The sequence below is a fragment of the Gallus gallus genome, chromosome 1, assembly GCF_016699485.2.
Source record: "Gallus gallus isolate bGalGal1 chromosome 1, bGalGal1.mat.broiler.GRCg7b, whole genome shotgun sequence".
Classification (NCBI taxonomy): domain Eukaryota; kingdom Metazoa; phylum Chordata; class Aves; order Galliformes; family Phasianidae; genus Gallus; species Gallus gallus.
In genome coordinates this window covers 144,931,363-144,953,977 of record NC_052532.1, presented here as the reverse complement: position 1 = coordinate 144,953,977, position 22,615 = coordinate 144,931,363, and the positions used below count along the sequence as shown (strand labels likewise).

Genomic DNA, 22,615 nt, shown 5'->3' with positions numbered 1-22,615 from the left:
ATAGTTGCAAAAGCAGTTTAGGGGTTTCTCACAAAATAATGTGCAGATGTAGATAGAACTTTAATCTATGCAACCCTGTTCTTTCTTGCTATTCCAAGTACTTGACCACGTATAGTAATTTGCTGTAATTTGAATGAGAAAAGTCATGTCAGACAGCTTCAAGTTTTCTCCATCCCACCAGCAGTTCAAACATACTGTGTCCTCTTGGGATCTTCTGGAGTTTCTTCTCCTATCAGCCTTTCCTGGAATCTGGTTTACCTCAGTGATCCGGGATATAAAATTTGAAGATAAATTTCTAGATTTAGGAAAATTTAATAGTGGCGAATTGATGTAGGAGACAGGATCTACACGGGGCAGAGCTCTGAATAGTTGTTATCTGAGTAGACCAGACTGCACTGTTTTGGGTTTAAGTCTACATCCCCTAGCAAGAATATTCCTTGTGCATGGAGAGAGAGTGGCGTTCTCTGAAGAGGATTGATGCCTGCTGCTGCCACTGTCTCACATCACTCATAGCCTAACACGTACACCCCATTAGCCATTGTAGTGCATGCTAAATATAAATTACACCAAATAAATGCTCTAAGAGAATTTTCCACACATGAAAAATACTGTGTAACTGAAAATTGTTTTTGTTACATTTGCATATATATTTCATGAGTTATATGGAGTTGAGATCGGTTAGAGTAGATGAATTATCACAGTGAAAGAGTTGCGTGTTAATAATCTGAAAAATCAAATCAATCTACCAGTTTAAGACTGAGGGGAAGGCAGAATTAGGCGGAATTTTCTCAAGCAGCAGCAGCAGCAATGCTGAACATAATCATCAGAACCCAGCGAAGGGTGAAAAAACAATGTTTTGTGAATTAGTTCCCTAAATGGGGCTCATTAGCCCGGACTGCTTCAGGACCCATTTGTTTCCTCCCTGAATATTGGTGCTGCTGGGTTCTGTTTGCACAGATGTTTGTGGAACAGCTTTTATTAGTAGAAGCAGCGGTATTCACTCTGAAGCAGTACCTTTCATGCCAGAAGTTCCTGTCTGGCCCGCTTATCTGGACATGCAATTACTTGGTGGGGACTGGAAAAAGTCAAATGGAAAACGGGATAGACTGATCTAAAACCCGTTTACAGCTTCTCTGCTTCATTTGAAAGCAGAGATGTTTCAAATGGTCTTCTTCTGTCCCACAGTAAACACACACACTTGCAGAGTCTCCATTGTCAACTTCTTGAGGATTTCAGGGATAAGAAGACAAAGGGAAGGAGAAGAATAGGAGATACTTTACTTACACTAAAGATCTAGCCTTATTTATTTACAGTCCCCTTTGGAATACGATGCTCTTTAGTATTCATGACTTTAAAGTCCCACTGGTTTCTCAGGGTACTCAGAGGGCAGGAATTGTGTCAGTTAGTTCAACTGATGAAACTGATTTTGAATATTGAAAACCAGTGATTCAGATCTCACCAATGTGATTTATATGCAATTAGCCTCAAGTGTGGCTATTTCTGGAGCAGCTCTTCAGCACAAGAAAGATGTCTGGCCCATAAATCGTGTCACACACCATGTTTGTTTAACTACTCATTTGTCATAATGAGGCACTAGGCTGCTGTCAGAGGTGACTTTAGAATGATATTTTAATTGCACCAATTTAACTTCTAATGATGAAAAGTAAATTAATGATGCAAGTTTTTCTCAACTTTCACGTGTGTGTGAAGCAGTCACAGTTGGGTGTTGCTTACCTTTGTGGGGTAAGGATGTGGAGTGCCAGAGATCCAGCTGGAAAAGGGCAGTGAGTGTGAGGAAAGGAGGATCTGTGTTCAGGCATGCGTAAAGTGAAGGAAGCCAAAGTCCTTTTCAGTCTTTCAGTAATGTGTATCTCTCTGAGTGATGTAGTTTCTTAAGGCAGCTTCTGTGTATTTTAGCATATTTCTTTGCTCTCAGTATATAGGGGTTCGGTCCTGTTCTCCATACGAAATAAGAAAGACCCTATGTATATGAGAGAAAACCGAATGTCTTGGAACAGTATATATACACCTTTCTTTGTTAGCTGCTGTCAAAGACAAGTGGTAGAACACTCCTTTTGTCAGAAACCCAGCAGACTGTTGCTGTCTCCTACTGGATGATGATGGTTTGGTTTGAGCTTTTCTGATTGTAAGGGACTGATGCAGAACGTTCCTATCAGAAGGTCCCAAAGATTAGGCTGATGTGTAACTTCTCTTAAATGGGGATGGCACCTGGCTGGCTTCAGTCAAGCTACATCAGGGACGATTTCTGCTGGTGCCGTCAGGCTCTGGAAAGGAAAGGAATACAAGTTCCAAGAAATAAAAATGAACGGAATCTTTCTTACTCTATTTCAATAATTTCTCTACTTGCTGCATCATGCCCAGACAAGGGCATGTATGTTATTATATATAAGGGAAGCAGCTCATGTGCTGCGTGTAGATCCTGAACGAAACCGTCTTCCGTGTCATTCCCTACAGTTAGGCTGTTGAGCTGCCATTGATATTTTAAAATACTTAACACTGCTTAAAAATCAAAGGCTCAGTGTGAATAAAAAGCCTAGGTTGGGTGGCATGTTGCAGTTCTGTAGAGTATTTTGTATTCTGTTCTGCTTCTGTGGTCTGTAAAGAGCACGTAGAGTAAGCAAGATGCTTGTTTTCTGTTGTTTGATATAAAAAGCAGTGAGCACTTTCTTTTACATGCTATGAAATTGGGGAAACCTGTGTGCCTGGCTGAGCTGTGTATTCACAGGCGTGTTCTCCACAAGCGTGAGTGTAAATAATGATATTATAACAGTGAAGGAGGTAAAGATCTTAAATTTGCATGATATGAAGGTAAATACTTAGTTTGCTCTAGAATTACTTGTTTTAAGGTGTAATTTAATTTATGATTTTTTGGTAGAGTTTTGGCCCCTGAGAACCATAAAAATCAAAGTTTTACTCATAGAAATGAACTCGTAAGGCCAGTAATGATGTAGCTGTCAGTGGCTGAACAAAGAAAACTGGAGGAAGATGAATGTTTTCTAATTCGAGAGCTTTTCAGCTTGTTAAAATTAGATTAGATGCTTTCTTTAAGATGCTGCAAATCTTGTTTCGAGAAGAAAACAGTTTGCCTTTGATTTTTACAGCAAGATCAGAGGTAGGTCTGTGTTTAGTGCAGTGAGCATTAGCGCTCATGCCTGTTGCTTTTCTGTGAGGCACTTCAAACCTTTGGTTAGCTGAATTCCTTATTTTTCCCCTTTCCTGCTAAGAAACTCACCTGAATCCACTAACAAAAGTCCGTAAGCTTGGCTGTGTTTCACCTATTTGGCCCTTTCCTGATTTCTGTGTGCACATGCATAGCTTTTTTTTAATAAGCAAGTCTCAATAGTCAGACTTAATTTTTACAATTGAAAATGCTGGGGACTTCATTCTCATTTTTGTCATTTGTTTAATACCGTTTAAAGAGAAACATTTTTTTGTTTCATTGTATGCACTGTTTTGTCAGCATGTACCTCTCTGGGAGAAAAAGCCTTTTCAATGTTCTGTCTTTATCCTCAAAGCATGGTGTATCTTCTGTTCCTTGCATTGTTTGGAGCGCTGTCTCAATGTCCTTTTACTGCTGAAATACCTATTTGTATTGGGAGTACCTAATTCCTCTTATTACAGTGATCTTGTCTCATAGAGCACTCCTCATCTCAGAACTGGAGAAAACAACCCCTCCACCCCCGGGCTGTGAGTTTCATGTTGAGATGCAGAAGAGCGGAGGGAGGGGGGAAGAACGTCTGTTTTCCAGGGCGTTACGGCTCCATTGAGCACGATTGTACCGCCTTTCATTTCTTAATGAAGGCTGCACCTACCGGTGGTGAACTCCACTGCCATAGTCTGTAAGCAGGATCACTGCAGTCATGGGGAGGTGCCTTGTTGAAATGGACAGTATCTGTGGCTTAAGCTTACATGGGGGCTGAACATATCAGAATATTTTCAGTTTGATTGTAGCACCAGGTCACGTTGACTTAAAGACAAACAAAAGCAAACTAACCATAACCCTGCGTACAGTAGGGGAGATCCTTCTGTTCTTCACTCTTACTTCTGTCTGGGAGGATCAGGGCCAGACAAAGGACTGGTGCCCACTGGCCCTGTGTTCTTCCCAGGCTGCAGCGTTCACTCCTTGTTCTTAAGATCTGAGCATACCCTGATGTAGGCCTCCAGCAGCTACTGTCTGATTTCACACTCACCACTGTCTAATACTGCACTACACCCGTAAAGCATGGACCTTTACCAACTGTGGAGGTTGCTGGCTACTAAAACAACACCAAGCTTAATGAGAATATAAGCATGTCAAGCCATGTAACTGTGTATGCATGGGATTAATTTTCTTTTTTTTTTTTTCTTTTTTTTTTTTTTTTTAAGTTTTACCTGTATTGAAGGCTTTTACTCATTCTGACTGGTATTTTGCTGTAAAACTATCACTGATTTAATTGTTCTGTCCATTTGCCGGCTGATGCTTTGTCCTGTATCTGAGGAAATTGGTTCATTGAGGAGGCACACCGTTCTCCCAGACCTCTCACTGCCACTCCTGCCATGGGCACATGGTGGAGTTTCGAAGGTGTGAAGTCAGCAAACCCTTCACCCTGCCGTGTTCCCTTCATGCCAGGCAGGGTTATTGGTTTTGTGTGGCATCGCATCTCTTCCTGAGATGTCTTTTTCTTCCCGTTCCTGCTCAGTTTTTGTAGTACTGCATTCAGGGATGTTTGTACATGAATTTCTGATTGATGTTTAACTACTTTTCAAGATTTTTAATTCTAACAAACTGTATCCAGCACTCCTGCTTGTTTTGTTTAATGGAGAAGGACTGACTGAAGTACTGGTCCCCCTGGGAGCTGGGGAGAGAACAGGTGGACACTCTTCTTAAAGTCTTCTCCATTCTAAGGTACTCCCCAGTTGTCAGCAAAAGACATGGGAAAACTCTTGCCCATTCCTCTGGAGCTCTCTGCCCCCATGTCATTTGGAATTACGTGTCTTTCTCTGACCAGACTTTAAGTTAGAAGCTAGAGGTAAGCGACCACTGTGACAAGGGAAAGTTAAGCTAGCCTCAACCGTGGCTGAAGTAGCAGCAGTTTTGTCAGATGCTTTCTTACTGAGGAGCTTCTGTAAGTAGTACATTCAGTAATGCAAGGGCAGAGGGGCACCAGCTTAGGTTTCATTTACCAAACTGGAGTGTAGAAGAAACTCATCTGCCCTTAAGGCTGAGTAGTTAGGATCTGGATGTCACATCTCCCAACTTAAGTAGCTATGGAGCAAGTCTAACAGGTAATAACCATGGAATCCAGCAACATGCCAGGTATTGAGGAAGGCACTATCCTAATTCTTAACATATTTAAATTTCTAATAATGACCCTATAAGCCTTGAGAAGTGTATAACCCTTTCAGTTGAGTTTGAATGGGGGCTGTAGCTGTACATAAAACTTTCCATCAGAATTCCAGGCATTTTCAGTTATGGCTGATACTTCCAATTGAATACTTTTCACTTTGTGGTACTGCACAGAGGAACATAAACAAAAACATCTTCATACTCCTGTAGTTTCCGTTGCTGCTGAAACACCGTTTGTAGAGATGGGAATCATTTCATTTGAAGTAGAAGCAGAATGCTAAATGGCATAAATTGGTTACTCATCACTTTCAGGAAAAAGGGAATAAAGGAGGAAGGATATATTGGGCTCCATCTTCCTCAGAAAGAGATAAGCATTCCCTCGTTAGGCTAAAGCCTCTAACTTGAGATTTTCGGTCATTTTATTTTGTCTATTGCCAGCATAGAGGCAGCACGCAGTTCAGCACACCTTTGATTTGAATTGACCTGTGGGAGGGACTTTCTTCATCAGCTGAAAAGCATTGATGATGAACTTTTTTCCCCTGGTACTGGATATATTTTAAAGCAGCATAGCTCAGCTAGCCCAAGTCTCCTTGGGTGCCAAACTCAACGCCGGTACCTTTGGCTTAATATCTATGCATGATAGGAGCTTAGAGCAAAGCAGATACTGCTGGTAGGATGAATTGCAGCCAGCCAGCCTGCTTCTCTCTTCCAGGGTCATAAAACAAAGTTCCTAAACCCAAGAAAAGTATTTAAGCACTTGTTTAATTCCTGTCGACTCCACCAAGGATATCCTTTTAGTATGTTCTCAAGCCATCTGGAGATAAACAATCCTTTTGTATCTGTCTTCTGGTTTGTGTGTATATAGAGCTAGCTCCATTATATTTGACAGATGGCCCTCAAGTTGAAGTCTCAATCTAAATAAAGATGATTTGAAGTAGGAGCGAAGAGGATTCTGTGTTACCAGCTGCAAACCTTTCAGGCCTCTAAGGCGCTGAGCAGTTCCATTTCTTATCTGACAACTGACATGCTAATAATTTGTTGTCAATCAAGGAATTCTTTTGGGTAAAATGGGAGGAATTTCAGAACCTTGTAAATAAGTTCGGTCTTCCCTCTGCTTCTGTTTATATTCTGCAGAATGTAGTTGCTGAGTAAAGCATATATGGATATACACTTCTGTGGCAGGAGGTCAGATGAAACAAGGAGGAAAAGACCATTTGGTTAATGTAGATTATTTGTTCCTCACCTCCGTAGAGAAGAGAAAATCACTTTGCAGCATTGCCTTGACCCATCAGCGTGACACATGTCCTGACTGGTGATGGTGGGGAGAAGACCTTCAGTTTTCATTTCTTCGTGATTTATTGACATTCTCACAGCCAAGCAAGTTGTTTTCCCACTTTTTACCAGAACAACATGTGATGTGTTCATCTTTATGGCCATGTTGGTTGTAATTAGGCCCCAGAACGTGCTAAAGGATCAACATTTTGAGGCCCTTTTTCAATATGGTCAATTTCTTACACCTAGCTTTAGTTTTCAGTTGTTCGGCATATTGGCGAATGGGGTCTCGCTTCTTGCTTGTAGGTGCTGGTGTTTGAACATGGCTCACATCCACTTTCATACCAAAAAAAGAAGAGAATGTAGCATTTTACCTTGCTGCAGGATAGCTCTTGGAGTGGCAGTGATGTATTGGTGTGCAAGTCTGTAATCAGTGAGGGTACACAACCATGCTGTGAGCCACCAGGCACAGTTTTTCTTGATACTTTTATAATACTTTTCTGAAGTCGTGTCTTCCAAGTGTGGATTAGGAAGTCTTTTTAATTCACTGTACATCTGCTATTTTATAGTTTTAAATACTCTACTTGTACTGATTAAAATTCCAGTACTCCTGAAGTTAGATGTAGAGTTACAAATAGGTAGATAGATATGTTGATTTATCTATATCTATCTATCACAGATAGGTGCTATTTAACATCTAGAATATAATGCCTGTGAACTTCTCACAGAGGTGCAAATCATTTATTATGCTGTCATATGACAGGCATAGTGCCAGAATTTCTTTGTTTCCATGTTTGAGGTGATATCACTTTTCTTATGTCTTTTGTAATGTAGAGTGTAGCACTCTTAACCTTACAACCTTGCTATTAATCTGTTTCACTACTTCTCATTGATGAATTCCATTTCTTTTGAAAACACTGTATACAGTTGTGTGCTAGAGTCAATAAAATTGACATTTGTGTAACAAGCTGTGGCATTTTCTCCAATTTCACTGAACACTGATTTAGTGTGAAACTGTTGATAAAATCTTTCTTTCTAGCTGTAATAATACAGAACTTTATTTCATATCAGACAAATACTGCTTTGACTTTGATTTATAATAGGCTACATAACTGTCAAGATTACGTAAACTGATGACTGTATTGTGTTTTTCCTTCTCTTTTCAAAGGAATGATATATAAACATGAACTGCTTTGGAACTGGAAAACATTCATGTTCTAGCAATAAATCTAAGTTCTTCCAGAAAATAAATAGGTTTTACTACTGGCCTAATTATATTTATTGGTGCCTCTGTTTACTGGAGTGTCTCACCTGTGTTGTACTAGCAAGAGCATTTACCTGTCGTAATCTAGAGAGGGTTAAAAGCCCATCCCATGACAGCATAATGTATCTGCCCTTAAGTTTACGTGGCGATGTATATTTTACCTTTAATCCTAGACAGTCTGTTAGCTGTGGTAATCAAGAGCTGGTTGGACTTTAAGGTATGATGCCAAAACTGTACAGATTGTAAATCATGTTCTTCCACATGAAAGATCCATCTTCTAAAACAGGTTTAGATTTGCAGAGGCTTGGAGGAGGGGATGACTGGGAGAACAGTGGGCATTTTTGGCAAACTCTCCTTTGTGCAGTCGGCAGTCTAACTGCTTCCCAGAAGACAGAATGCTCATTTCAGTAATACTTAATGTAGCGTACGTGAATCCATGAAAGTGTAATTAATTGTCTAACTCTTTACTATTTTAAATCCAAAATTAAACGAGATTCTATATCTGTGCTAATCAAAAGTTGTCATGCTGTGTGCATTAAAAATATTGCTTTTCTTATGTAAATATAATACTAGCATTTCCATCCCAAACAATCAGAGGAGCATGGAAAGACCTACAAGGTATAATATACATACTTGTGTTGTGTGTAGCAATTGGGGAACTAGTAGTTTTCTCCCTTCGTGTTAGATATACCTGGTGATACTGAGCAGAAATACTACTGTAGAAAGTCTTTGTTTCTTTTTCTCTAGACTTCCACTAGATAAACCTGTGTCCTATAGCTCCCTATGGAGTACTGATTTGAGTCAGTTTGCTAGAAGGAATGGCACTTCTAGGGTGACTCCCTTATTGTTTTATTTATTCTCTTTTATAGAATAGGTGACAATGGTGAAAAATTTGGTATTAATTTGATGTATAGCTGTAAATCTTGCAGCTCAGTCATGTATGCCCTCATCCCTTCCTTACAGAGACACTAATTTCAGCCAGTTTCATCAGCTAAGAAAAAACACTCCAGTCCCTTGGCTAATGCAAGTGGACTCAGCTCCTCCGACTTCAGGTCCATTTGGACAAGTTTGAGGACCCCGGTGGCTTTATATTGTAGTGTAATTTCACATGCTGCAACGTAAGGTGGTGATTTTTTTGTACTTTATAGAGTGAGCGTGTCCTAACTGGTTTCTGTTGTACCATTTTTTTAGCAGGTTCTCTGACTGGCAGCCCTCATCTGTCAGAGCTTTCCATCAATTCCCAAGGAGGACCATCAGTGGCAAACATGTCATTATCTCCAAACTTGAGCCCTGATGCCAAGCAGTCATCTCCCTTGATAAGCCCTTTGCTGAATGACCCATCGTGCATCAGGACTGAGGAAGAGGAAGAAGTCAAAAAAAAGGTAAGGCAGTGGGTTTTGGCCCTCCTGTCTGCATTGCATTGTGTCTGCTGTTGTCAAAGCTACTAATATCTACGCCCCTTGCAGCTTTCTCATCATAGATCCACATAAATAATTTGAGTTGGGCCACTTGGTGTCTGCTGCCCTCAGTCATGATGTGTCCAAGGGCTCTCTGTGCTTCTGAGGCTGAGCACCCAGTTTAGAGTGGGTCTTGCCAGAACCACAGAGGGGCTGCCACTGAGAGCTCAGAGGCCTGGATTCATCCTCCCGAACAGAGGTGCAGGAGTTAGGGAGTTAGTTCCTCTTTAAGCAGCAGAAGGAAGAAGGGCTCCATGCCCCTAAGGTGGGATAAATCTGGGCCAATCCTTTGGGCGACAGTGTTAATTCTGAGGTTTTTGTCATAGGGTCCCTTATAAGTCTGGCTTGTTTTTAGGGGGAGGAGTTTAGTAGTTTGGTGTAACAAAGCAGTTAGATCCAGTGTGGTATTGGAGGGAGAATTTCCAGGTAACAGACGGAAAAGGGGCAGTGTAGGGCCTGTGCGGAAGCATACAACCCAGTCTGTCCCTTCAGAGAGCAACACTGGGACCATTTGGGAGTGGAAAATACTCTCTTTGAACTCCAGCCTGCAGTGCTCAGCTGGAAGTGTTTGGCTCAGCCCCATCATTGCAGCAAAACCATAAGGGAGCATCGCATCCAAAACTCTCTTCAGTGACAGAAGTGATTCTGTGTGAGCCAGGGTATTCTCAGTGTCTGCCAGCTCATCCCTCCTGTGCTGCAGGAAGAGGCGGGCTGTGCTCGTGCTTCTGTTGCCTGCTTTTTTTCCTGAGCTGGGAGCATCTCAGGAGGAAGAAGGTAGGAACTCAGCTGGCTCTGGTGAAAGTGGCGGCGTGTGTATGGAAGACACGTGAAAGAAATCAGAAAAGCCAAAAAGCTATTAATAGGCTCACAATTCTCTCTGCCAGCCCAAGGTACAGCAGCAGACTGTTCTAGTTTATACCAGCTGATGATGGTTCCCATGGCATTATACTGTGACTGGGAAATGCCCGCACGGTCTTGCCTCACATCCCTTTCTGGTGCATGCTGTACATTGCTGCTCTTCAGGAAGGAAGCACAGAGCAAAAGATTTATGGATCTTCCTTTTAGCTCCATGAGCAGCACAGGGCAAGAACTGAGAGGTCAGAACCACTTTTGCCTCTTGGATAACACAGGAAAATGAGAGTTGGGTAAATTAGAGCTTTATAGAATACCCTAAAATCCTTCCTCTCTCCCACTGCTAGGTTGTCCAGCTGCACTGAGAAAATCATCCAGATTTGGTTGTTTTGTTGAGTATTTTGCTATAGATTCGTACTCTGACAATGAAACCTGTAACAATTAGGCACTAGTTTTTTGCAGCATTTGTCAGATGTGGTTCAAGTGGTTGTCTTAACCTACAAAGGATTTTTTTGCGAACTCCAGAATATGTCCTGTTCCACAGGTGTGCAATAAGCCAAAAAGAACATCAGCTTTGAAAACCTCGTGGGAGAAAGAAATCTCTGAAGAGCCCATAGAAGGTGTTTGTTCTCTTGTGTTGGCATGGCAGAATTGTTTCCAGGGCTTCAGGGCTTATGAAAAGTCAAGCATGAGTCACAGTAACCACAAGCAAGGGTCACTAGTTTGTCACTCTCTTGGTGATTGTTGTCTGCAGTTTCTTTTCTACAGTAAGCAGCTCCATAAAAGCAGACAAAAACCTAATGTGTTTGCAATTTGCAGAGATTCCCAACTGAGAAGGCTTACTTCATTGCTAAAGAAGTAGCAACCACAGAACGAACGTACCTGAAGGACCTTGAAGTCATCACATCGGTATGTTTACTTTAGCGTTACCGGTGGAACATGTGAAGCTGCAGCCAGCAGGAGGATTTCACCCGCTCCATTTAACATCGTAACCGTTCCACACTGCTTTTATGTGCTGCACTGTAGGTATTCTCTGCGGTGCACAGGAGTACAACTCTAGGGAGGAGGTAACGCAAGCAGCAGAAAGTGAGGGATTGCCCTGTGGTTAGTAACATACGCTATGAAACTCCTTCAGGTTGAGGAACTTGGAACACAGTTCAGTTATTCTTTCTTGCTCTCACGCTTTGTGGTTGAAAACCCACAGGCATTTTTAGCAATTACAATGATTTCTCTTAAAAGTGAAGTTGCTCCCTCGGGGGTCGTACTGATGTTTCTTTCTGGCTTAAATGCCTTCCATTTAACGTCAAGTATGGTAGAGCACCTATTGGAATGTTTCTGACTTTTCAGTAAGTAGAATTCACTGTTAAATAACTTTCTATTTTGTAGCATCTTATCGGTGTGTGATTGTTAAAATCACTCAGACAGGTGCCTACTTTGCACACACAACTGTCCTATTTAATTTTCAAGAGTAATGTACGCAAGATTTGGCCTTAAACAATAGTTATCTGTGAGAAGGAGCTGGGTCCAAACCATCTGAAGGTATTTCAGCAGTTCTGTCAGTTCTAGACTTCACAGATGTTTAATTGCCCAGTGGGCGAACCTCTATGAGGCTGTGCATTAAGGGTGCATTCCCACGTTGTGCATCAAATGTTGTGGTTAAAGAGGACATGCTGCAGGGAAGAGTCTGTTGCTACCAGTGGGGAACCAGGAAGAGACACCTCCCCAGTTTCTCTTCTACTGCAGGATACCACGTGGCAGATGAAGTTGATCTGACACCAAATTAGACACAGCTGATGTAAGCTGGAGCAGCATGGTTGTTAGAGCCAGCAGGATAGCTGTGGCTTCTCTGCCTACTGATCCTGGCTTTGCAGAGATGCCAGGCTGTGTGGGACAGTGATCATTGCTTCAGTCCTATCAACAGATGTGCTGCTTTTGTTTTTCATTTCACTCAGCAGCTGCAGAAGCAGCAAGTTTGACCTCTTCATAGCTCCCTGCCAGTTTCTGCCTTAGGTCCAACCAACACCGAGCCCTTTATCCTTGTAGCAGGCAAATTTGAAGAGAGCCATAGAAAGGATCTTAGCATATAATGATGAGACCCATCAGAGACCGTGCAGGTCTCTGGCCCAGGAGGCCACTGGGAGAGAATGAGCAGTCAGTGTCATTAGAAAAGACAAGAGCAAGTTTCATGAGTGAAGCACAAGACTTGGTAGGCCTGCAGTTCTTTGGTCTTAGCTGTGCTCAGTGCAGGAATAAAATGGCAGAGGGGGAGGCTTAGGATTGCCACCGTGTAACCTAGGTCTGGGTCAGCTGATGCAGTGTCAAGCCTACTGTGTCTTTTATAGGATCCCAACAGCCTTGTGTGTATTGCTGGAAGGCAACCATAGATAGCTAGAGCCCCTCAGGGCAGCAAGGAGAGGGAGCAGTTACCATGTTAAAGAGAACAGTAAGCCTCGGCAAGCCCCATAGTCCTCTGGTTTTACATCACCCATGTGTCTCCCAGAGCAAAATAACGAGGAAAACTGAGCAGGAGCCTGTTGCAGCCTTAAGAGTGTTGGGCCTGACCCTCCTGTTTCCTGCTGCCAGCAACTTGTCTTGAGAGTGCAACATGCCGTGCTACTGGTTCACTTTGCAGCACCGTGGGCTTAAGTGTTTGCTATCCTAACTCCTGTCAGTGGGATTTCAGACAGAACTCAGCAAAGTAAAATGCAGGGGGTATTTTGTGGTTTTACTGGGACACTTCCAAGTATTCTCTGGAGAAAATCCTCCTGCACCTACAGGATCTGCAAATCCAATTTGGGCTTGAAAAGAATTCTTGAGATTTGATCAGTGATGGCGAAGAGGAAGGGAGTTCCTTTTTCACCCGTGCAGTGGCTGACCACTGCTAAGAGCACCAGTTCAGCAGGTGGGAGTGTTGGGGTAGCTGGAATGACGTCCCCAGTGCCAGCTGGAAAGCTCCCTACTGGGTTAGGTCTGTGGGTGTTGGGTGAGGCCAGCAATGGTCATACTTGCTGCATGCCACCCCCTTGGTAATCGTCCTTCTTTTCTGTTTGTAGTGGTTTCAGAGTGCAGTGAGTAAAGAGGATTGCATGCCCGAGACTCTGAAAAACCTCATATTCTCCAACTTCGAACCTTTGCACAAATTTCACACTGGTTTTCTCAAGGAAATTGAGCAGAGACTTGCTCTGTGGTAAGACTGATTTTTTGTTATTTAGCAGTGTTATTTCACGCGGCCTAGCACTTTTGCACTCTCTTTTTTTTGCTCACTCTCTGTGATTTGATGGTTGTGATTCATTTGTGAAGCTACAGATGTCGGTTGTTATCGGGCTGCAGATGCTGAGTCATGCTTTGTTCGTGTTTACTTGACAAACTCTGTTGCTCAGATGTCTCAGTCAGGTACAGACACATGTAAATGAGATCGTAACACTGGATGAAGCTTTCTATTGCAAATGTCAGTGTTTCTGTGCGGCTGCCCTTCTGCAGGCAAGGCTTATGAGTCATAAAGAGGGGGAGGTGAAGGACCAAATCCTGTTTCTGTTTAACAGGGCTAAGCTGAGAGAAATTTCAGAGAGCAGCAGCCTATTCCGCAGCACCTCATACTTGGCACTCTCAGAGTGCACCCTACAACGGACAGAGAAGAACGGACTATCAGAATATTACACCGGGCTTAAAATTTATCTATCCTTAGTTTAATAGCGGCAACAAAACACGGCATGTGTGTGGAATAGCTGTGAATTCAGTAGTTCTTCCCTGGCAGTGCTTTAGCTCAGTGCGTTTAATCAGCGACGTCAGAGCAGACACGGCACACAGAAGCCCTCTCCTTGCTGTGATTAGACTTGTCTGGACTGGACTGTTATTTTCTGTGTAGACATCTCTGGTGGGTTATCTTAGGTCCTGGGAGCCAACTTTTCCTACTCAGTTAGAAAAGTGACCGTGGAAAACGCTGTGAAAGCAGTGAATGTGTACCTTGCAGGCAGAGCGGAGGAGTGCCGATCAGTTTGATGCCCGTGCAACTAATGAATGAAAGCAAAAGCAAGACACAATCTTAAGAGTGCCTGAGTTTAGCTCTTGTGTTGTGATGAGCGAGGTCACTGAATGAGAGCACAGCCCACTGCAGACTAATATTCTCCAAACACACTTTGCAGTTCCGTAATTAACGTATACTTTTGGGGAAAGGAATGTGGTATTGCCTCTTGGAGCTGAAATCCTCAGCTATCGCTCTGTGGTTGATGCTTGACATAAGCTTACTGCACAGCAACCCTGCCTCCGTGTCCTTTTCTTCATTGGGCAGCTGCTGCTGTTTTAATTGAGTCAGGATACCTACTTGCTGGTGCTAATTGCTTTTCAATAAGGAATACTTATGACAGGTACGCTGAGAGGGCTTTTTCAAATGCTGTGAAGTTGTGACTGCTTCTCCACCCACACCCTAGGATTAACTGCACTTGAAATGGGGTTGAAGGATGTGTGGTGAGAAAAGGAAGATCTGTAGTTCAGGAAGTGCCAAGTTCTGCTCTCTACCAAACCATTCTCATATAGTGAGCTTTATGTGTGCTAATTCCTCGGGCACGCGTTGACCTAGGATCAACCTGTATCCTCTGGTTGCTTGTGTTACTACAGGTGTATGCCAACCTCCTGCTCAGATGTGATGCTTTTGAAAACTGAATTGTGTTGCAATAACTGCCTAACCCAAGGCTATTGGGTTTAGAGAATAGAGAAAGTAGAAAGCAAATCTCTTTTGAACTCCACAAGAGGTTCAAAGACTGCAAATAAGACCTTGTGTTTTCCATTTTGTACATATCAGGGACAAAACTCTGCAGCCCCATTGGAGGTCCCCAGACATGGGCACTGAAGTGAAAATGCGGTATCTGGGAAATTCAGCTGGAAGAGGAAACTCCTAATGAATATTTAGGCTTTTTGATTTTCTGTGGCTTTATCTTTCCCTCCTCTTCAGTTAGCTGCTTTTAGAGCTGAGTTAGCCTTTTGTTTTCTAACTTATCCTTGTGTCCAGACGCTGTGGTTTCATAGAACAGCGAACCTCACTTTAAGGCTCCTAATGCCATATTAAAACTGTAGCTTTTCTATGACACGGAGCGCTGATCTGCTGTGAACTTGGTTTGCAATTCAAAAATACTCTGATGAGGTAACTTTGCTCCAGCTGGGCACCTCAATCTGACTTTGGCAGATCAGCTCTTGCACGTCCTTCCGTGGTCAGTGCAGGGCCGCTGTGAATTCTCTATCAGCTGCTCTGATTCACGTGACAGAAAAGCAGTCACGTTCCTGCTCCCGATCTGGACCCAGCTGGCAGCTGACAGCTTGGGTTTACCTCGTGTAAATGTTTGCTTTTTAAAGTTCTGGAGGATCTGAATATGCCCCATTGTGGGGGGAGGCAGACTAGCTGGCAGGTGTTGTTTTGGAGGTGTTGGTGTTTTTATATGCCACAGATGCTGAAGTAAGTCGCAAGCAATAAACTCTTATCCTGTAGAGACTGCTGTTTAATTAAATGGTGAGTAGCAAAAATAAGCTCTCTCTCAGTGTGTAAAAGAGCAACACGGTGAGGAATTTCTCCAGCAGCGTGGTCAAGGTCATTTAGCTCAACGCCCATGCTGTTGTGATTGTCCCAGTACCTTTGGCCCTGGGTATTTTAAGCCAGTGGTTTCAACACAGAGCACTGACCAGCCTCTAAAGCAGATATGCAGATCCTTGTGAGTCTGGCTGCCACTGAGCTCCATGACACCACTGCAGGATACAAGCGAGCTCATTTATATCTGATTTATCTCCATCAGCTCTTTTACCAGAGAGTGGGGAAGGAAGGTGAGACACAGACGTGCTCTGCATTCATCAGAAATAATGGGTCTTTGGATAAAAGTGTAAGGGACTTTATCAAGCTCCCAACAGCCCCCACTCCTCAGGTGTGCTATGGGAGCTCCTGGGATGCTGTGTGTAGGCAGTGCAGCCCAGGCGTCGGTTTGCTTGTCGAAGGTGTGCTCCAAGCCTTTGCGCTGTGTGTTGGAAGCTCCTGCAGAAAGCTGTCCCTGCTCATACCTTGGGTCATATTGAAACTGATGCTCTGGAAAAAGGCCGTGTAGGGACTAAGGCCAAGGGAAGATCGCTCATAACAATTGTTAGATAACTCTGTGCTTTTAATTTATTTAAACATCGATAGATTTTTTAGTGTTTGGCTCAAAGAAACTCAAGTTATGCATATTACTAAAAGCATTCCTGGCTTGCTGGATAGCTTCTGAACTGTTTGAATCTGCTACTGAGCATCTAAAGGGCTGGTATCCTTTTGACCCAGTTATGGATTCTGGCAGGACTGATTTGTTTCTTTATGCAACTCACCCATTTTTCGTACTAAAAGCAGAAGATCCTGGTGAGGATGTCTTTAACAAGATGTGAACTGATGCTGACACCAATAGCCAACTGCAGAAAATTGGAACTTGCTGCATTTTTTGCAGCCAGAGCTTCATTCTGGCCATGATGCTGAGCAGATTCCCAGTGCTTTTTACTGTGTGGCATCACCAGATCAGCAGTACCGTGGTCTGGTCAGTATTTTCCATCAAAGGAGTCCCCAGCCCTTTTTGCTTCTCTGGATGAGAAGTATCTCAGTGTCTTAAAGCTGGCTCTTACTGCCTGGGGCCTGGAGGTTTTATGTTGAGGAGGAAGAGATGTGGACAATGCAGTGTGATGTGCTCCATTAGCCAGCTGACTCTGAGAAGTCACTTGGACTCTACTCCTTCATTTATGTAAGCTGCTTAAAGGGCCACTCATTTGGGCCACACGCAGTATTTGCCTGCCAAAAAGTTGAGCTCATCTTCCCACACCCATTCAAGTGTTTGTATTGAAGGTTTCCAAACTGATTTCTGTTAATTCTGACAGAACGTGGCAAATGGAAAACCATACATTTCCCCCTTGGTTGACTGCTAGGCTCTGCAGAGAGCAATGCCAGGGCAAGCCAGAATAGCCACATCTCCCCTGTGAAGCCCTGTTAAGAAGTGTGAATTGGTGTTTGGGCCCTTATCATATGCTGGAAAGAAAAAGCCTTATGTGCTTTCAAGAAGCGTAGGCAGACTCATCCTCTCCCAAGGAAGCCAGTAATTTGAGTTCCTGTTCAAAGGCACTTCTGAGGAAAGCTGCTGCTGGGTTCTACCAGATGTGGCTGAGAAATATGTGGCTGGTAATTTGCAAGAAGGCTCTTAGATCTTAGCATATGAAAGGAAAGGGCTCAATCAGGATTCATGGGAGCCAGTTTGAAAACCTGTAATAAAAAGCACTCAGAGAGGTGTTAGACAGATGAGCTAAATGGTGATTTATTAACCATTTTTTTGTTGGGGAAGTAGTACTTGTGGTCTGGAAAAACGTCCTGATAAACAGTTTATATAAACAAGGCTGCAATCCTTATCTGCCTTCTTACATGCTCAAGTGCCAACAAGTCAGCTAGTGTAAAAACTAGCTTTGATGGTGAACGTTAAAGACATGGCTTAATGATAGAACTTTAGTTAGTGGTACTCTTGGAAAGCCTAAAGCGTATAAGTGCTTAAAGATGAGCTCTACTACCCAGGAGGATATGCTGTTCCTAAGCCTGTAGCAGAAGGTCATGCACTGCAAATACAATTTGCAGCCATTTAAATTTTTTGCTGCAGTTAAGGGCCTGCAATTTCAATTGTTATGTTGACCTGGAAAGAGATCTGTAATGAGATGAGATGCCTTTGCTTCCTTCTTTGCCTTCCCATCATCACCAGACTTTCGTTCCTTCTGTTGGCCATCCTGGAGGACTGAGGGTAGCATGGGCTTTCCTGGGGTTTCCTTTAATTCATTTTTCAGTGATGTGCACTGAGAAGCTAGAAATTTAATTGGAAAACTCAGTACGGCTACTTGTGTAATCCCTGTAAGTCGAGCTGGTGGCCTTTTGTAGTGTTGTATAAGGTAGTTTTTGAGTCTCTTATCAGGTAAAAAAAAATGGATCACCTTTTCTTTACTTGTAGTTATATACTTGCTTGTGTAAGAAAGAAGGGGCTTTTTGGAGACAAATGGGAAATGAACTTCTTATAGATGGTATCTCCACCGCTCACCATGACTTTCAGCAGCATTAGACCTCCCCATAGCAGAGTGAGGGCGCATTATTTTTGAGGAAGCCATCTCCAGTATTTTCTATAGATCTGGGAGTCGTAAATCAGCTCACAGTGAAGATTGGTAGCAGCCTCATCCCTGAGCTGTGTCCCTCAGATAGATACCGTGTTCAGACAGTGACCTGTGAAGATGAGGGGTAAGAACAATACAGCCATCAACGCATAGCAAATGAGCAGCTTCTCCCTCAGCACGCTGTGTTGTTATTCAAAACATACACCACAGGGAGAGTTCTGTCTTTTGCTGCTGAGCTTTGGTCTGCTGAAGCAGTCAGACACCACCTGATAGGTTGGGTGCTTTTTTAAATTGTCCATGATTTGAACACAGGAGCTGGGATGAGGGCTCTGTAGTGCAGGAGTTGCGGTGGAGTCCAGGGAGAGAGCTAAGGAGTAGAGAAGGAGTTTTAGGGGTCCTTCCAGTACTTTAGTGGAGCTTATAAACAGGAGGGGGAACGGCTGTTTACAAGGGTGGATAGTGATAGGACAGGGGAGGTTTAGGTTGGATATTAGGAGGAAGTTTTTCATTCAGAGGGTGGTGACGCACTGGAACAGGTTGCCCAAGGAGGCTGTGGATGCCCCATCCCTGGAGGCATTGAAGGCCAGGCTGGATGTGGCTCTGGGCAGCCTGGTCTGGTGGTTGGTGACCCTGCACATAGCAGGGGGATTGAAAGTCTATGATCATTGTGGTCCTTTTCAACCTGGTCCATTCTATGATTCTGTGATTTAGGAGGCAGAAGACAGATGTGCAGCCATCCTGTCCCAGCCCTGCTGATGCAGTCATCAAGTTTCTGGATTTTCTTAGAGTTTTATATCTTCCAGAAGTACTTGTCTGCCTGCAGCACAGGTTACCTCTCTCGTTTGATTAGCCAGTAGCTAGAGAAAGGCTGTTGCCTCCCTCTTTCTCTCTCTGGCAAGATGCTGAGCAAGATGAAAGCCCATACTGTTAGAAAAAAAGAAGCATTGGACAAAAGCTAACAAAGGGGAATGTTCCTGATGCCATGTGTGTGGCTGATGCGATGAGATGCTGTGCCAGCAGTCAGTGGTGGCTGAGCTGAAGAGGGGCCAGAGGGCCAGCTTTTAGGACATAAGGACCTGACTGCTGAAGGAACAACTGAACTAAATACAAGCTGAGTTCACAAAGTCAGGGGACGCATTCACTGTGACTTTGGTAGGATTGGGGTCGGCCTTTGAGCAGTTGTCTGGTAGATACGGACTTGGCAAGGAGTGTTCTAACCAGCTAATGTGTAGCCTTGAGATCAGAACAGCAATTTTCTATAGACCAGACTTATGTCCTCAAAGAATTCAGAAACAGTAATCTTGTAACACCCATACGTACCTCTGTTGTTCTTTGCACTATAGATAACTTCTTCAGCCTGTTTTGACGATGGCAGTGTTTATTTAACGTAGTGTTTTTGCAGAACTGGAAATGCTACTTACAGTCACCACTAACACAACCCAACTTCCTACCCCAGCATAGCTTTTGGTTTCAGAAAAAACATGAAGTGTCCTGTAGAGAACTGTATTTTTCTTGTTTACGTACGCGTGTGAGTGCCTGAGGGGCTTAGCACAATGGGACATAATTAAAGACAGCTGATGAAACTGGATATTGTTTAGATGAACATGGAGCAATCCCTTGTTTATCAGCTGAGACCCTTTGTCTATGGGAGGATGAAGAGGGGGATGTTACCACACAGCGTCCACAAGCCGTGCCCTCCGCATTTCCTGGTTAGAAGGGCTCGCAGAGAGGTTATCCACCATGGATATAACCACGTCTATCTTTACAGAACAAGATGTGTGTCAGAATATACTCATGCAATAATGCAGAGATTTAAAATATACACATTGTATGGGTTTTTTTAAGTGTCTTACCAGTGAACAGTGTGTTCCTAATAACAGCTGTACCTTCTATCATGTGGTGAGTGTGGGACCTCTCTGGCTAATGATGGTACTGAGGAATGCAGGGTTTTACCATCTGGTTTTCCTTTTCTTCCTTCATTGCACACATAGAGCCATAAACTGGGGAAAGCCAATATATCCACTAGCAATAGCACAAAAAAGAGGTCCTTTTATTCCTGGGTTCATTGAGAACTTGCTTGTATTCCTGCCCTCTCCCATGGTAGCGCGTTGCTTTGGCTGAATTGCAGTTGCCCTGCCTGCAGATCGATCTCCCAATATGCAGATGTGGGAACTGCACTGGATTTAAAACATTGAGGACAGCATGAAAAAAAGCCACCCTGCAGGAAACTTGGAAGCAGTATTAGCAGTTGGAAAGGGAAGGAGGCAGTGGTTCTCCCCTTCCCCACCCCCCCCAGCTGGTTTCCTTTGGAAAATCTAACTTAATTGGAACAGTTTGGTTCTTATACTCATGCTTTTTCCTCCTGTGTTCTCTCAGAGATGTGTTTGGATCCATTCAGCCTGTGGCGTCCCTGCCTGTCTCGCACATGGGTTTGAAGCAGAAATGTCTTTTTCATCAGGAGCTGAGCTTCTCCCAGAGGCAGCACCCACCCAGGCACAGCTGGCCGGGAGGGAGTGGTTTGCAGTTCTAATACCAAAAGTGACATACTGAAAATTAATTCCCCTGCCAGTATGTAATGCTGATGAGTCAAACCCGGGTGCTGGGCAGATTGTTTTGTCCCACTGTCCCTTGCACAAGCAGAAAGATATTCAGAGTGGGATCCGCTTGTTTCTGGGTACTCTTAACTTGCTTTTGGTATTCATAACAGCGGTGTCCTTCTGCTGTAAGCCCATGTGTCACAATGACGTTTTGATGCCTTCCTTTTCCTTGAGGCATTTCCAGTCTCCTCTCGTACGTTTAAAAACCTTGGCGATTCTCTGTAGAAGTCCGATCCTGTGAAGTGACGGCCGTGCTGCTGCCAGGCCTGCTTGGCCCCAGGAGTCCCATTTGGAAGACACCTCACGTGCTGCTGAGCACAGGGTTAGGGCCAGAAAGAAATGAGCTGCTGGGGTCCTTTCTGTGCCTGTAGGTGATTATACAAGTGGTTATATTGCTTGACTAACCTGTGTGCTCTTTCTGTTGCTGACAGGGAAGGCCGCTCTAACGCTCACATTAAAGGAGGTCACCAAAGAATCGGGGATGTTATGCTAAAGAACATTCAGGGTATGAAGGTAGGAATGATCTCATAACTATTAAGCTTTCGCATGGATTAGAGTTGAGCCTGCATTTCATTTTCATGTGATGTTGCCTGCTGTGCTGGGTTTTGCCAGTTGTAATCAAAGCTTATGCTATACAAGTTTCCTTCAATGAAATATCATGTGTTTGGGGAGCACTGGGATTGCAGAATTGCAAGCTGACTAAACTTCTCAGCCCTCTTCCTCAACTCCTTCTCCAAATTTAGGAGCAACCAAAATCACAGTATGGCTTGGGCTGGGAGGGACCTCCAAGGTCACCTAGTTCCAAGTCCCTGCCATGGGCAGGGTTGCCAACCACAAAATCAGGCACTAGATCAAGGTCCCATCCAACCTGGCCTTGAGCATCTCCAGGGATGGGGCACTCACAGTTTCTCTGGGCGGCCTGTGCCAGTGCTTCACTGCCCTCAGACTGAAAAATTTCCCCCTGACATCTAACCTAAATCTCCGCTCATTTAGTTTAAAACCATTCCCCCTTGTATTCTCACTATCTGCCCATGTAAAATGTTGATTTCCCTCCTGTTTATAAGCTCCTTTTAATTACTGGAACGATAAACACAGAAGTTGAGAAGCACATAATTCCCAGTTCTTTATTCTTGCAAATAACACATCAGAATTGGTATGTCTGAAGAGGTTCTTCAGAAGCCAACTGTTCCCACTTCTGTATGCAAATAAAAGTATTAAAGCATTGCAGGAGCAGTGACCTTAACCTGGGTGCTGGTTTGATTTTGAGAACTTCTGCTGGTGCACCGCAGCACCAAGCGAGATGAAAGATTGAATGAATGAGAATAATTAGTTCTCCTCTCTTTAAAGCTGAAAGCCAGAGCACGTGTGTGAGCAGTATATGTAAATGTAGCTTGACGCTAAGAAGTACAGTTGGGTGTGCAGGGAGGTTAAGTGACGTGGAAGCCGTTACAGAATGAGTGGGAAAAAAAGGGAGCACAGAAATCCTGATTTACAGCCCCCGACACACAGACGGCTTTGCCACTAATAAAGTAGCAACAGCTTTTTCCCATCAAGGCACAATTCAGATGCCTCAGAAGAAACACAGGGGGCTTTCCTACCCCCCACCCCTCCTCTCAAGGGGGGCACACCTTTATGCAAGCAGCTTTTGGAATCTCAGGGAGCTTTCGACAAATTATCCTCCTGCTCTCAG

The 22,615-nt window shown here is 43.6% G+C and overlaps 1 protein-coding gene and 1 non-coding gene across 12 annotated transcripts in view; both read left to right on the top strand.

The window, feature by feature from the left end:
* FARP1 (FERM, ARH/RhoGEF and pleckstrin domain protein 1) overlaps window positions 1-22,615 on the top strand; it is a 198,323-nt gene that overhangs the window by 160,042 nt on the left and 15,666 nt on the right. For 8 of the 11 annotated variants that reach the window (NM_001398051.1, NM_001398050.1, NM_001398052.1 and 5 more), the window contains 4 exons: window positions 9,075-9,265; window positions 11,012-11,101; window positions 13,246-13,379; window positions 21,357-21,438. In NM_001398051.1, the coding sequence (NP_001384980.1) occupies window positions 9,075-9,265; window positions 11,012-11,101; window positions 13,246-13,379; window positions 21,357-21,438 (497 nt within the window). The remainder of the gene's footprint in view (window positions 1-9,074; window positions 9,266-11,011; window positions 11,102-13,245; window positions 13,380-21,356; window positions 21,439-22,615) is intronic. The other 3 variants (NM_001398053.1, NM_001398047.1, NM_001398048.1) reach the window with 1 other exon arrangement.
* MIR1555 (microRNA 1555) lies at window positions 4,579-4,664 on the top strand. The gene has a single exon (NR_035039.2). It is a non-coding gene; the product is annotated as a microRNA 1555 (primary transcript).